The sequence below is a fragment of the Brachycentrus maculatus genome, unplaced genomic scaffold, assembly GCF_059751285.1.
Source record: "Brachycentrus maculatus isolate JH-2025_06_01 unplaced genomic scaffold, ASM5975128v1 h1tg000293l, whole genome shotgun sequence".
Lineage (NCBI taxonomy): Eukaryota > Metazoa > Arthropoda > Insecta > Trichoptera > Brachycentridae > Brachycentrus > Brachycentrus maculatus.
The window spans coordinates 577,501-594,584 of NW_028281044.1; the positions used below are offsets into that span (position 1 = coordinate 577,501).

The window sequence follows — 17,084 nt, forward strand, 5'->3', positions numbered from 1 at the left end:
TTATCTGGCACCTTTTTACAACTTACAAATTAAAAGTTACTGGTTAGTTAAATACTTGTCGTATTTTTTAAAGCAAATACTGCTTTCATTTTTTTCAAACTTTCTTTATACTAGCTTGTCTGCAGATAGGATAGCAAAGATAATGAAGATATTCAAGAACGTCATAAATCAAAAAACCTGATTTTACAGGAGAACGTTTTTAAAGTTTAATAATAAAACACAATGTATTAAAAATAAATGTCAAACCACTTATTGAACTTTTTACTGTGCAACACATCTTATTAGGTAAAACCTGAAGGTTTTTTCTCCATTTGAAAAATGTTTGGTCTATTTAAAAAAAATATTATACAATACCTTTTCTTCAAAATGCAAAAACAACACTTTCTGCCTTGTAGCGGGTAAATATTAAGTTAAAAATACGCCTCTTTTGCTGGGATAAAGTACATTTTCTGGGCATTCCGAAAACATGCATAACTGAAAATTGACGATTTTTGATTTATGACGGTCTTGAAAGGAGTGAGCGATATATGAAATATACATAACAAACACCCAAGCATTAACACATTTTTTTTGACATTTTATGAAAATCTTGTTGGCAATTAACGTCTAAATGGTATATCTTATCAACCAACACTTCTGAATCCTTTTAGGGGGTTTTAATTAGTAAATGGAAGTATTTCCTTTAAATTTTTGATATTTCCGATACATTTCTCAACTCATTTCTTCCAATTCCGACAATCGCCGACTTGGAAAACTGCCAGGAGATATTTTGCGATGCATAGAATAAACATGAAAATATAAACTTTTTATGGTAAAAACCCTGCCAAAAATGGCAAATTAATATAGCATTAGGATAAGGAACGGAATTACTCGAGTGGTTTTGATCAAAGCGGGCTCTTCCCATTGTTGTAAATACTTAAAAAAAAATACAAAACTAAAACTTTTCCTAATGGTCGAATTTATGAGATTTCTGTATCATATAATAGGAACAATACACATCCTGTAGTTTAAATTTAAAATTTATGGAAATAAAAAAATATTAAAATATCTATCAAATAAAAATAAGAAACTTCACAACTAACGTCTTTTTCGTATGCTTTTAGAAAAATATTTTTAGTACTTGTGCTTCTTTCTATTTTAAACAATCCCAACCCGAAGAAACCCCTAAAAACTATTATTTTCGATATAAATATTGTGTATTCATATATATATACATTATACTTTCGACATAAATGGACTTGAAATATTATTTAAAATCTCATCTTTTTAATCACAAAAATTTACGTATGAATAAAACCATTTTTTTTAACACAATAGAACGATTTTTAACTAGCTATATTTTTTACCATACAAAATATATTACGATCCGTAGTAACTACACCATTAAGGGCTCGAAACACGATAATATTTACATACTTTTCACCCAGTTTTTTTCTATATATATATATATATGTATATATATATATATATATATATATATATATATATATATATATATATATATATATATATATATATATATATATATATATATATATATATATATATATATATATATATATATATAGATATATATGTTTATATATATATATATATATATATATATATATATATATATATATATATATATATATATATATATATATATATATATATATATATATATATAGATATATATGTTTATATATATATATATACATATATATATATATATATATACACATATATATATATATATATAACGTGGTAATATTTTCCTTTTGAAAATTAAGTGTAAATAATATGTAAAGTGGGTGTATAATAATAAAATAAACAATGTGTTGCTTTTTAATTAAAGTTTATTCTTAATTTATCTTTATAATAATTTTTATATCTATCTATCTATCTATCTATCTGATTCTGACAGTTAATAATATTATCGGAAGTCTTTTGTTTTATTCTGAGCTGGAACTGTTTTGTGTAGGTACTATTTGTAAGTACTTAATAAAATGTATAGGTAGGTACCTAGTTATTTTATTACATCTCCCCCCTTGGGGATGAAAATTCATAGTAAAATTTTCACTCGTCCTCCGGATCATCTTCTTGTAGTGAAGGGACTGGTATAAGTTTAGTGATATGATAAATTTTTTTTTTTTTTTTCTTTCTTTCTTTTTTTTCCTTCTTTTTTTTCTTTTTTTTTTCTTTCTTGTTTTTTTTTCTTTCTTTCTTTTTTTTTTTCTTGACCCTTTTAAAGTAGACACAGTTTTTTTCAATCCATTTGTTTTTTTCTTTTGAATTCCTTCATTTTTATTCAGATCTCTTTAAGTATCTTCTAATATAACCAAATGTACAACTTTTAATTGTTCATCTGCATTTTCATTCGATTCTAAAACTGGATTCCTGCTTAGACAATCTACTTCTAAATTCTTCTTTCCTGGAGTATATTTTGTTTTATATTTTGTAGTATTTTTTTCTACTTTATTTTTATTTTCATTCTTCAAGCACTGTTTCTGTGTTATTTGCATGTCTTCATTTTTATTCTGATCTTTTAAAATATCTTCTAATTTAACCAAATTAACAACTTTTAATTGTTCATCTGCATTTTCATTCGATTTTAATACTGGATTCCTGCTTAGACAATCTACTTCTAAATTCTTCTTTCCTGGAGTATATTTTATTTTATCTTTCGTAGAAGTTTTTTCTACTTTATTTTTATTTTCATTTTTCAAGCACTGTTTCTGTGTTATTTGTATGTCTTCATTTTTATTCTGATCTTTTAAAATATCTTCTAATTTAACCAAATTTACAACTTTTAATTGTTCATTTGCATTTTCCTTCGATTCTAATACTGGATTCCTGCTCACACAATCTGCTTCGAAATTCTTCTTTTCTGGAGTATGTTTTATTTTATATTTTGTAGAAATTTTTTTCACATGATTTTTATTTTTAATTTTATCACTAGTTCTTAAATTTCCACGTCTTCTTTGATTATCTTCTAATCGTTTTCTTTGATCATCTTCTAATTTTTCTCTCTCACTCCGAACATATTGTAGTAATTGTTTTAATACATCTAATGTTTCATAATCCATTTCCAATTAACAAAATTGTCGTTTTATAACGTGGTAATATTTTCCTTTTGAAAATTAAGTGTAAATAATATGTAAAGTGGGTGTATAATAATAAAATAAACAATGTGTTGCTTTTTAATTAAAGTTTATTCTTAATTTATCTTTATAATAATTTTTATATCTATCTATCTATCTATCTATCTGATTCTGACAGTTAATAATATTATCGGAAGTCTTTTGTTTTATTCTGAGCTGGAACTGTTTTGTGTAGGTACTATTTGTAAGTACTTAATAAAATGTATAGGTAGGTACCTAGTTATTTTATTACATATATATATATATATATATATATATATATATATATATATATATATATATATATATATATATATATATATATATATATATATACATCCTAATCGTACAGGAGAAAGTGACCAACTAACACAACGTAAAATGTTCAGGAAGTCCATTTAAGTCACTTTTGCTTGGCAAGAAAAAAAAATCAATGGAGTTAGTCATTTTTACCAATTCAATAAATTATCCTTCAAAGAAATCGCTTTGGGATTTTTTCAGGGCAATATTAAGCTAGTAAGATATCAAAGTCAATAATCACGTTTTTGTAAAAAATGCACTTGGTCACTTTCTCCTGTATGACTACGACATATACAAAGAATAAACTGTGCTCAAAATATGTATATTTTTTCGTCACATTTTTCAAATTTTATTTTCAAGGACGTGTAATAAAAAATATTATTCTTATTTAATTCTTATTTTTAAGTGTGCTAAAAATTTAGTATGGAAATTCTGGATTTCGCTCTACGTGGGAGTTATTTGTATCAAGCTTTTTGTTGTTGTTGACGTTTCAACATAAATCGAGAGAAATATGAAAGTCTGTAATACAAGTGTATCATTCACCACCACGTGTATCATTCCACCTCTGATTGGCGACCGTGAAGCTTAAATATAACTTCCAAAATTTGGGTAGCATAATAGTCAATCGTGGGTAGAATAGCGCAGTGCTCCGCAAACTTTTTCTGATCAAGGTACTCCTGCCAAATCAGTAAATTTTTGAGGTACATCAAAGAAAAATCAAGGTTTATCATGTGATTTATTAGAAAAATTAATATAAAGCGAAAACATATATATATATAACATACCGCTCACTCCTTTCAACAACGTAAAATATCAAAAATCGTCAATTTTCAGCTGTGCATGTTTTCGGAATGCCCAAAAAATGTACTATATCCAAGCAAAAAGGCATATTTTTTACTTTATTTTTACCCGCTACAGGGCAGAGAGTGTTGTTTTTGCATTTTGAAAAAAGTATTCTTTAATTATTTTTTTAAATATACTTAACATTTTTCCAATGGGGAAAAACATTCTGGTTTTACCTAAAAAGATCAGTTGCATAGTAAAAAGTTCAACAATTGGCTTGATATTTATTTTTAATACATATTATCATATTTTTAAACTTTCAAAACGATCTCCTGAAAAATTTTACCTAAAAAGATCAGTTGCACAGTAAAAAGTTTAATAAGTGCTTGATATTTATTTTATAATTTTATAATTTTAATATTATGATAAAATTAAAAATTATAAATAATTTTATGATTTTTAATTTTATTATTTTCTTAATTATTAAAAACGATCTCCTGAAAAATCTAGTTTTTTTATATATGACGTTGTTGAAAGGAGTGAGCGATATCATGTTTAACGCGAAATGTGAGCCTGTTTAACTAAGCGCAGGCGATCAAATTTTTGAGCAATTGTTTATAAGGATGTTATCTTTAAAAAACTAGGCTTTTTTTCCACGGTACACGAACTAATCACCACGGTACACTAGTGTGCCGCGGCACACACTTTGCGGAACACTGGGATTGTGAATATTACACGTGTATAAAGTGATCACTTAGACCAATCTATCATATGTTGTAAGCCCTGTTAATACTCCGTAACTCTTCTTAATCTATATTTAAATATCAATTTAAAAAATCATTATATCCGTCTCTAATCTGACGAGAAAAATTTGTAAAAAAAAATATGATAAAACATTTGATGAATCGCTGAAACTGCGTTGTAGAATATCTTTCAACTTTCCAGACATTTGAGTTAAGTAAAAGTTCCAACAAAATTATAAATAAAAAAAGTTGTTTTTCGTTTCATAACGTCTTTGCCGTAGCTATTAATATAAACGGTAAGCATGTTTTATTATTTTATAGGTATGTAAACAGATTTACGTGCCGGTTTTATATTACAATGGTCGCAAAACAAATTGTTCTAGCTTTAATTATCATACTAGGCTAGGGAAAATGTATACCCTTGAAACTTTATACCATTCTCGAGAGATTGTGCTATTTATCTTAGATTCTCCGTTTTAAAAGGCCATCCGACCACGGACAATCCATCGCTGTTTCATTAAAACCATCGGCCGGGATTCGAAATTCATTTATCCGAAATGACAGCCACTTGTCAAACTAAAGGATGATTGACGAGACTTACCAATGCATTGAAAAAATAAAGCGCTCTCATCATCTGTGGTTTGAAACTCCCCCTTCTTTCACTGCTCTATAACACTTTTTGGCATTTGAAAAACGACGATCTTCTATGGTTAAAATAATCTATGTAATAATTGTTTATGGTCGCTGTTTACACTTGAAGTTTCCCGCGTGAATTCAAATGAAAAAATGGCGCAATAATCTCTTTAAAAAAAGACTACTGTCGCATTTTTTTTAAATGATATTCGCGCATATTTTTGTGTTGTATACTTTTTAAACTGATGTAAGGTTTTAGACGCATGCAGAATGCATGCAAAAAAAGAAGAAAAAAGTATGTCATTTTTAGTTCATACGCAAAAATAGTTGATATGTTAAATAGTTTAAATGTCGAAGATTATTTTCTACAATTTCTAAGTCTCTAATTAGATGTGCTAGGTCTTTAAAGGAAAACTTTCAGTTTCATGAACTAAATGATTTTTTCACATCAGGCAAAAAACAGAAAAAAATCTAGATTTCTTTTTTTTTTAAACTAAGGTGCGTCGTATTGTCAGTTCAAGTATGTTTGCGACCGCGAATTATCATCAATTCACCATAGAAATAGTTTGCAAAGCGTTTCATATTTTTTTCTTTGACGTCGTTCAAATACACATTTTATGGTAGCAGACAATCCTTCTTCGATATTATTCGATATTGCAAAAAACAGAACGAATTTAATACAAAATAAACTGGAATTTATTTCGTTAAAAACGGGAGTATAAAATTATTTATACACGCCTCGATAAAATGCCATTTTTAGACACAAAATTTTGTTTGAAAAACAAAAGAAATAAAATGAAACGCTTTACGTTTAAACGCCAATTGAATTTGTATTTGCCAATGTAGGGGAGATCGGTAAGGGTGCATATATATTTTTGGTAGTGTGGATCTGAAACTAATTCAATTGTAATTAAAATCATTCATTGTGTCTGCGGTTGAACATAATTTTTTTTCAAAACACAACCATCAATATAATCTGGGGTAGGATCAATTTTGAAAAGAATTTTGTCATTTTGCGATCGGAATCATTTTTGACGAGCTAAAAATGTGAATATAAGTGGAAAAATAATTGAAAAAAAAACACTACACTATTTTAGCTTACTTCTTTTACTAACCGACTTGATATTCCGTTTACTGTGGATAGAAGAATCAACTATAAAAATTTAATAATGTGCGATGTTCGATGCTATGTAAAAATGAAGGTATATACATAAATTAAGCTTTGAAAATAATAAAATAACAGCCTGTATGTGCTCGAGGGTCCGTTTTTCAATAAAAGCTTAATTCATGTATTTTTGTCGAGTAAATTTTTTAAATAATAATTTTAAATAGATTCATGAATCTAGTCATGAAAAACTAATAGATTTTAGAAGTATTTTTTATTCAGAATGGTGCAATTTACTAAAAATTAAATAAAAAACTATGTTTTCTAATCTACTTCCACTTTTTTACTTATATTCAAAGTCATTCTAATAATATTAACTTTCTCTTTGTGTTTCTAAATTCTTTATTTATGTACAGATTCTAAAGTTTTGCGGCAATAAATCCAGTTGAAATAATGTGTTTTTTTGTTAAAGAATACTATCGAAATTCTTGTTTATTTTATATTTACTCATTTATTTTCATTTTACCATTGGATATCGCAAAAACATTTAATGATTGGAGAATGTGCGATGAAAAATAATTTTAGTATGTTTATATAATGAAATAAAAATATTTCATAAATAAATAATATATTTTTATTACATATTAAATACTTTGGTTGCGCACATACGAAAAATTAAAGGAGTGAAGATAAACATTTTGTTTGTTTTTTAAAAGTTACCTACTTATTCCATGAAGAACTATTAAGAATGAGACTATACTTTGAGTGCAATGAAACTGAGGAATATTAAGAAACTTTAAACCGCTGGCAGTGTGGTGTACGTAATTTAAAAATATAGTTGAAAAACAAGAAAAATTTAAGGAAATGGAAAAAAACTTCAATTCTTCTTAAGTTATGAAAAAATATCTCTCAAATTGCGATATACAATGATTTCAAAAATAAAATAAAATCATTCAAAATACTTCAAGACTTAGACACTGAATTATACAGATAAATATTAATATTAATATAAATATAAATATTATATTATATTATATTATATTATATTAATATAAATATTATTATTATTTATTTTATCTGTATATTTATACAGATAAAATCACATTTAAATGTCTAAAATGACAACACAATATATAAGAACATGACAAAAATTTAATTTAAAAATTTCGTTCTTATATCAATCGTGAATTAATTAATTTCTTATATCAGATTATATTTAGGAAGTGTTTTGAAAATAAATATGTATGAGTGATGAGTTATGATTGAAAAAAATGGCCACGGTCAGTTTTTCAACTATAGTATTTTATAAAGGATAAAATTCACAAAGGTTCATTAACGTCAAAAACATGCTATTAATGATATCATAATTTTATCAAATGTCAAGTGTGTTTCAAATAAGTTATTTTCTAATAATTGAAAACTGGTAAGCATAAAACGTTCATCACACAAAAAGGGGATTTTTTACTTTAATTAAGGTGTTTTTAATCCAGATTTCAAAACATAATTTCATGTTTTATTAAATTTGTTCATTTTGCAAAAGTCGCTTTTTCTTTATGAGGTATATTAATTGCTGAATAAATTTTGCTAATTATATATATTACGCATTTTAATGACCACAAGAAAAATTAAATTAAAGCGTTATTTATGAGTTTGGTGTATAATTTTTTATAGTTTAGGAATAAAATTGTATGATAAGTTATTTTATAAAAGTAAGTAAATTTATAAATACAGAATTATATAAATATTTTTAAAATATAAAAATAAAAGACCATAGAAGAGTTAATTTTGTATATGAAGCAACGCACGGTTATAGCTTGTCTTCTTTCAATTATTGTGTACGTTATTTTTTGTAAGATTGATCATAAATGTGAGTGTGGTTAAGATAAATCTATTATTCCTATAAATCAGTCTTGTGATGTGTAAGACGTAGCATGTAAATGTGAGTGGCCATAAATGTGACTGCAATAAGTGTGACCAGCCATACATATGACTGGCGATAAAGGTGTCTCACAATCAATATGACCGGTCACATACATCGCCGGTTATAAATATATAGCTGACAATATCATAACTGGCAATAAATGTGCCACAATATTAATATGACCGACTACAAATGTGTCCGACTATGAATGTGACTGGCCATAATCATGACTGGCGATAAATGTGTCTCACAGTCAATATGACCGACTGCAAATGTAGCCAATTATAAATATGACTGACCATAAATTTAACGGCATTATCATGACGGGCAATAAATGTGACTGGGCATAAACAAGACTGGCAATAAATGTGGCTGACAATAAAATGGCCGACTACAAATGTGGCCAGTCATAAGTATGGCTGGCAATGAATGTGACTGGACGTACACGTGACAGAGACGTTACCTGATAGCGCTGCGGGCAGCAGCGGCCACAGCAGGCCTGCAGCAGGCCCCCCCGGCTGTGCGTGGAGTGCGCGGGGCTCGCCAGGGGGCTCGGGCTCCCGGGGCGCTTGGGGGCCCCGTTATACGGGTTATCCAGCTCGACGAACTCGCGGTCCTAGACATAAACGCAACGACAAAATTAGAATAAAATGCAATGGCTATAAAAAAACACTTAAACACAAAAGCTTCGTTTTACCATATGTTACATTCAGTTCTGGCAACAATACTAAATTATGAAGAACGTATTTTAAAACTGTTTATTCTTCTTTAATTCCTTATCCGCACCCGATGGCGCATTGGGCACTGCATCATATAAACGCAGTGTTATCTTGATCGTTAACACATGAAGGAAAGGTGAACATCCCAGGGTTAAAATGAACAAATATAAGAGTGAAAAAATCACTTATATTTATTTACTTCCCCCCTGGGAATCGAACCTAGAAACCTTTGAGACAAGTAAAAGAATAGACACGAGAGGCACTCGTCCATTTTTTTCAGCACGAGTCACGTTCGTCATCTTTTACGATAAGGTGAATTTATGATGGATAGAACTTTTTTTAATCATTCCATGGTTAAAAAAATGTTAATTTAATATTGTTGCCTTATTTGGTTTGCCTTTCACAACAATTAGCAAAGTAAACACAGATAAATTATTTATACCAATATAAATAGTACACTTTGTAAAATTTAAATCTGTAATAAAAACAATTAACATGAAATACGTATTTACATTTCTACAACTTTTACTTATTTAATATTATTTTATTCTTAAAAATATTAAGCAAATTTTTCACCCTTAAATATGTCTTGTGTCCTTAAAAAAGACTCCTTTTTTAATGTTTTACTGATGTCTTGTGGCACATTTTATAAACTTTATAAAATGTGGTACAGTTTATTAAATAAATTAAACTCAATTTTACAAATTTTAGGTAGTTTCAAATATTTTCAATTAGTTTTAATAAGTTTTCATTAGTTTTTTACGACTTTTATATTTGGTACTATTTTTACAACTGGTTTTGACAAGCACCTTGTCATCTTTCGGGATTTACGTATCCTTTTCGAAGCCGTTTGGAAAAAGTGGTACCTAAAATAAACGTGGTTCAAAACAAAGTATGAGTTTTATTTATTTTACAATAGGCTCTTTGTTTAAATTTGCTATAATTCAAACCAAGACAGTTTAAAAACAATAATCGAAATACAAAAAAAAATATTTCGTTTGTTCAAAATTTTTTTTATTTTATTTATTTATTTATTATTTTTATCTTCATATGTATAGAACTCTCAACCAAATATAGCATTCTCTTGATAGAACGTCATAAATCAAAAATCGTCAAATTTTAGTTGTGCATGTTTTCGGAATGCCCAGAAAATGTACTATATCCCAGCAAAAGCGGCATATTTTTAACTTAATATTTACACGCTACAGGGCAGAATGTGTTGTTTTTGCATTTTGAAGAAAAGGTATTATTTTTTTATTTTTTAATAAACTAATTATTTTTCAAATGGAGAAACAAACTTCAAGTTTTACCTCAAAAGATCTGTCGCATAGTAAAAAGTTTAATAAGTGGCTTGATATTTATTTATAATACATTGCATTATATTTTTAAACTTTAAAAACGTTCTCCTGAAAAATCAAGTATTTTGATTTATGACGTTCTTGAAAGGAGTGAGCGATATCTCAAATAAATACAAACAAATGATAATAATAAAACAGAGACATTCAAAATTAATATAAGAAAATAAAAACATTTAGAATTTTACACACGTAAAATACACAAAAACATACAACATTCAGGGATTATTATAACACACAAACACGAAATATAACACTTATTAAACATCAAACATTTAATACAATCAAACAACGGTGCACAGTTAATAACATTTACACACATAGTACAAACATATTACAAACATATTACAAACATATTGTCAAATAAGTACACTTTACAAACACCACATTTAAGCAAGATCACTAAACATTAATAATATAGATGTTTTTTAAAGATTTGGGGTTTAATTCGTAGAACTCCATTTTAATTTATATATTAAATGTTAAAATCAAACAATGATTTTTTGAGTGTGCTAAGTTGTATTTTATGTGTTTTTAACAATAAAATACAACTTAGTAGACTCAAAAAATAAGTGTTTAATTTTAACATTTAATATATAAATAGACGTGATATTCGAGTAATAATTTAATAACCGTTAGTTATTCCATTACCCGATTGGAACGGATTCGTTACTTTTTAACGGTTTATATTTCAACCTTTATTTTTGACAAATATCCTAGGAGCTGGAAATACGCGATACGCAATCAAATTTGTGCCATGAGTAGATTTATCGATAAATTAAGTAACGAATTATAATGATATATTTGAAGTGGTATTTATCTAATTTTATTAATTTATTAGACAGTTACTTTGCGGTTATATCTCATACAGATACATACCCATAATTATTTAAGTTTAATTTTTAGTTTATTACTATATACTATCACTGTATGTATTTTTTATTTATTTATTTCATAGATACATATTTATTTCATAGATACATTTATTTATTTATTTATTTTTTTACTATATGAATTACGGCTTTTTAGGCATGGCCTGTGTTGAGCCGTAACATGTTAATACCTTTTCCATGTCAATACAATTTTTATTTTATTATTATTTGTTTTTTTTATTATTAATTCAAATTTTACTTGGTAAATACCACTTTTTCTTGAAATCTATTGTGATACGTGTTTCGATGCATTCCACATTATTTTCAATCACGGTATGTAAAGCTTAAAAATAATAATATACCCGTAATTAACAATATAAAAATGACTTAAGCCTTCCCCCTATTGTCCATGTTCCCACTGACAAAAAACAAAAATATTATAAATTAATTGATTGATTAAAATAAGAAACAGCTCTTACACACTTTTGATCCTTCAACGTCCCAAGGACACAACTCTAAAATTTAGAATTTAAAAATATACGATACCATGTTTGAAAATGATACGGAATGCGTCGAAACACGTGCTACGATAGGTCTTAACACGTTGACTGCCAACTACGAGATAACTCGTAGATTGCGTTCTTTGCTAGGACGCTGACTACGAATTATCCCGTACTGTGTTTACTTGTCATAAAATTCCTAGTTTACCCGCGGTAATATGGATTGAATGTAACATTTATGGCTTTAAATATTTTAAAATACATTGTTAAACTTTTTTTTTAATTCTTCATCGTTATAATATGTGTGATAAAGATTCTCTGGTGCAATTTATCAAACGAAAGATCCATTATTTCGATGTTAGAGTACGGATTCACTGATGCAGATCTTCTAAATGATCGGATCTTCCCCACCTCTAATCCTAACAAAACTTATGTCTGGTATCAACAACAAAAAAACATGTTCAAAATATCCATTTTTAGGTTAAATTCGTGTCACAATGTCAACACGTGCATCTTAATAAGCAAGTAGGTATACATAAACGCAAACAGCGCAGTTTAAATTTATCTTTGTTTATATTTTTCCGTGTTCTCGGATCAAATACAGAAAAACCTCGATATAACGGACCTCTATTTAACGGACTTCGGATATAACGGACAAAATCGGGTCAAATGTAAAAAAATCAAAACATGCTTCAATCCAATTGTCGCCGAATGTAAATAATTTTTAGCGGACACGATATTCACATTTTTTTTTTACAAAAAGTGCAATAGGTATTTGTGTTTAGATAATTTAAAAAAAAATACTTGAATTTCATACTGTTTCTGTGAGCCTGAGCGGCTCATTATAAGAAATACGTATTAAATTGTGGTAGAGTGGGCTCGAACCGATAAACTCTGACTCAAGAGTCCGCGACACTAACCACGAAACTACAACCTGACCAAATTACGTCTTGAACAAAAGTGTAAAAAAAAACATGATAATTTTTTTAAAGCAGGATTACTTCGGTAATCAAATGAATACGTCAATATCAAACAGCAAAATCACTTCACGACGAGTGTCCAAATTAAATTTTGTTTGTATTTTGTATTATTGATTTATATCTAAATGCAGGGGTCAAATAAATACGCATTAGAGATTTTTTCACTCTTATATTTATTCAATACTACCCTGGACTGGTACCTGAAGCGGATGACTGATCATCTTCCCTTCATGTGTTAACGATCAAGATAACACTGCGTTTATATGATTCAGGGCTCTATTGGGGTGCAGAAAAGGGTTTGAAAAAGAAGAAATGCAGTGTTCACATTTAAAAAAAGTTTTTTTCAAACCTTTTTTTATATAACGGAATTTCGGCATTAACGGACACCCCCTCCCCCCAATTAGTCTGTTATATCGAGGTTTAACTGTTATTAATAATACGAGATTTTTTACCATCCATCCCGGAAACTCGAGAGTGTACTATAAATAACACCGAATATAGTAGCAGTATTTGAAAAATAGAAACCGCTGGGTTAGGTATTTTTATATACAGGAATAATGTAACAATAAGCCATAGTAAGAAACATGTAAGAAAGAAGTTGTTACACTCTGTATAAATTGAAAAAAAAAGAGTCCTTTCAAAATAATATTTATAGTACAGGGTGGCGCAAAATTAATCAACCCATCGGAAAATGTTATAATTTTTGTACGTCACTCTTATTCGTAAACAAGGCAGCTGCAGTATACAAACAAACTTAAAGTAGCGCAAAATTAATCATCCAATTAATTTTTTTAATAACTTTTTTACCAAAAAAAAAAAATTGTTTGATGGAAATTTATTTAAACCTTGACATTTTTTTAAGATTAAAATCAGTGTAAAAGATTTTATTATTCGTCAAGTGTCTGCCGCCTGTGTTGATACATATTTGTGCCCGTTTTACAATTCGTAAATAGGAGCTGCATTTGTCTAGTTCACAAATCACTCACTCCTTTCAACAACGTCATATATCAAAAATCGACAACTTTCAGTTGTGTGTGTTTTTGGAATTCCCAGAAAATGTACTGAATCCCAGCAAAATAAGCATATTTTAAACTTAATATTTACCCGCTACAGGGCAGAAAGTGTTGTTTTTGCATTTTGAAGAAAAGGTAATGTTTAATTCTTTTTTTAAATATGTATCCTAAATATTTTACAAATAGAGAAAAAACATTCAGGTGTAACTTAAAAAGATGTAAAAAGTTCAAAAAGTGACTTGATAATTATTTTTGATACATTTCATTATATTTCAAACTTTAAAAACGATCTCCTGAAAAATCAAGTTTTTTGATAATTGCCGTTGTTGAAAGGAGTGAGCGATATGTCAAATATGATTGACGTACAACGCCATTTGTAAATTTTTTTACATCTTCCGATAGGGTGATCAATTTTGCGCCACTGTATAATATGATACGTGACAACGTTCATGGTTATATGTTTTTGCTAAGCACACGATTTTGGATGTTTTAAATTTTGAAAATCACAGGCATATACAATTTTAAGGACAGTCATGGCATTTGTAAGATTTCCATAAGAAACAAATGCCAAGAGAGATCATCATTTCGTTTTATTAAATACATCCTTTGTTTAAATTAAAATTTAAAAAAGGTCCAATTCAGTCGACCCAAGTTTTAACATTATATCGCTTATATCCCGGTTTTTTTTAATATAACTTATTTCGGATACTGCCTGGAAAATTCAAATTTAAAAATATCCCATTTAAGACCTTTCCATTGCTGAAAGAGTTGTACCACAGAAAAATATAGCTTGACATTCATGTTTTAAAATATGATTTTATTTCGTTTTCGTCTAGGATATATGATAGGGATTGCTAAGCATAAAAAGATAACACGTAAAAAAAATGTATGAAATATTATCACTTAAGTTTGTGTGCCTAAAAATGTATGGTTATATTTTCGATAACTGTGTCTAAATTTAGTATAATATTTTATTTAACTCGCGTTTGAATGGTGAGAAAAATAAATTAAAAAATATGTATCCATGCAATTTAATTACATAAATTTGTATGTCTCAAAATGTATAGCTATATCGTAGTCATACAGGAGAAAGTAACCAAGTGCATTTTTTACAAAAACGTGATCATTGACTATTTAATATCTTACTAGCTTAATATTGCCTTGAAAAAATTCCCAAACGATTTTAAACTTGGAAGTATAATATATCAATATGTAAAAATGACTAACTGCACTAATGTTTATTTTCTCGCCAAGCAAAAGTGACTTAAATTGTTCTCCTAAACATTTTACGTTTTATTAGTTGGTCACTTTCTCCTGTACGACTACGATATGTCTGATAAGTGTGTCTCAAATATAGTATTTTATATACCTCGTGTATAAACGATGATTGTCCGCCTCCGTGGTGTAATGGTCAGCATGCTCGGCTACCGTTCTGGAGGTCCCGGGTTCGATTCCCAGGGGCATTTAATAAATATAAGTGATTTTTTCACTCTAATATTTATTCAATATTACACTGGACTGGTACCTGAAGTGGAGGGCTGATCACCTTTCCTTCGTGTGTTATCGATCGAGATAACACTGCGTTTATATGAAACAGTGCCCTATGCACCATTGGGGTGCGGTAAGGGATTTATTATTTATTATTATTATCATAAACGATGAGGTAGATTAAGTGTAACCATGAAAAAAACTGATAGTAATGTTTTTTTATAGAGTACTAACTTTACTCCACTAAAGACACTAGGGAAAAGGAACTTGAACTTAGCCCCACTAAAGATATTAGGGTAAAAGAACTAGGACGTATATATTCCAATATGATCCAGCAACAAAGATCCCTTTAAAAATTAAGATTTTTTGTAATGCTCATTTTTAACACATTTCATGACAATGATTAAAGAAAACACTTGTTTTTTACCACTTGAGTTTTATAAAAGACTACATACATGTTTCAGAAGTTAAACTTCCATCATTCAGGTCTGTATAGTAACTAAAATATAAAATATAAAATTGTTCTATAAATAAGGAGAGGGGAAAGTAAGGGGAAGGGGTTAATCAAGGGACGGAGTTTGAAAACAAAGGAAAAATGAAAAGCAAAGGTGAAGAATTTTAAAACAATATATTATTTAATAAATTATTATTTTCGAAAATTTAGAAATCCAAAAAAACCTAAATTTTAATAATAATTTATTACATAATTTATTGTTTCAAAATTCTTCACCTTTGCTTTCCATTTTTCCTTTGTTTTCAAACTCCGCCCCTTGACTAACCCCTTCCCCTTGCTTTCCCCTCTCCTTATTTATAGAACAATTTTATATTTTGGTTATTATACAGACCTTTCAGCACGCTCGGCTACCGTTCTGGAGGTCCCGGGTTCGATTCCCAAGGGGGGTAAAATAAATATAAGTGATTTTTTCACTGTCATATTTATTCAATATTACCCTGGACTGGTATCTGAAGTGGAGGGCTGATCACCTTTCCTTCATGTGTAAACGATCAAGATAACACTGCGTTTATATGAAGCAGTGCCCTATGCACCATTGGGGTGCGGATAAGGGTTTTATTATTTTTATTATTATACAAACCTGAATGATGGAAGTTTAACTTCTGAAACATGTAGCCTTTAATAAAACTCAAGTGGTAAAAAACAAGTGTTTTCATTAATCATTGTAACATGTCTTACCACAAAGTTAATGCCGAAACAATAAATAAATCGTTTCATGGCAATATTACTAAATCATAATATATATTTTCAAAACGTGAGTCTGAAAGATTTATCAATTTTAATACGCCAAAAGATAAAGTGTCCATTTTTAATGTGATAGTCCGAAGGCTATTTATTAACAAAATTGACTTTTTCTTATACTTGCATTCATACATGGTAAAAAACAGTTCAACCAGCATGCATTTAAACTGTCACAATTGATATATTTAATTTTAAGTTTTTTTGAGGTATTTCCTTTTATGATTTACGTAAAATATGTTTTCAATTGGTTACACTTGGTCTGACTTCCCTAAGATTAAAAAATCCCTGGAAATGT

The 17,084-nt window shown here is 28.4% G+C and overlaps 1 protein-coding gene across 3 annotated transcripts in view; it reads right to left on the reverse strand.

The window, feature by feature from the left end:
• The window catches only part of Shal (Potassium voltage-gated channel protein Shal), a 169,492-nt gene that overhangs the window by 49,342 nt on the left and 103,066 nt on the right, over nucleotides 1-17,084 (reverse strand). For all 3 annotated transcript variants that reach the window (XM_088267341.1, XM_088267339.1, XM_088267340.1), the window contains exon 5: nucleotides 9,071-9,223. In XM_088267341.1, coding sequence (XP_088123467.1) covers nucleotides 9,071-9,223 — 153 coding nt within the window. The remainder of the gene's footprint in view (nucleotides 1-9,070; nucleotides 9,224-17,084) is intronic.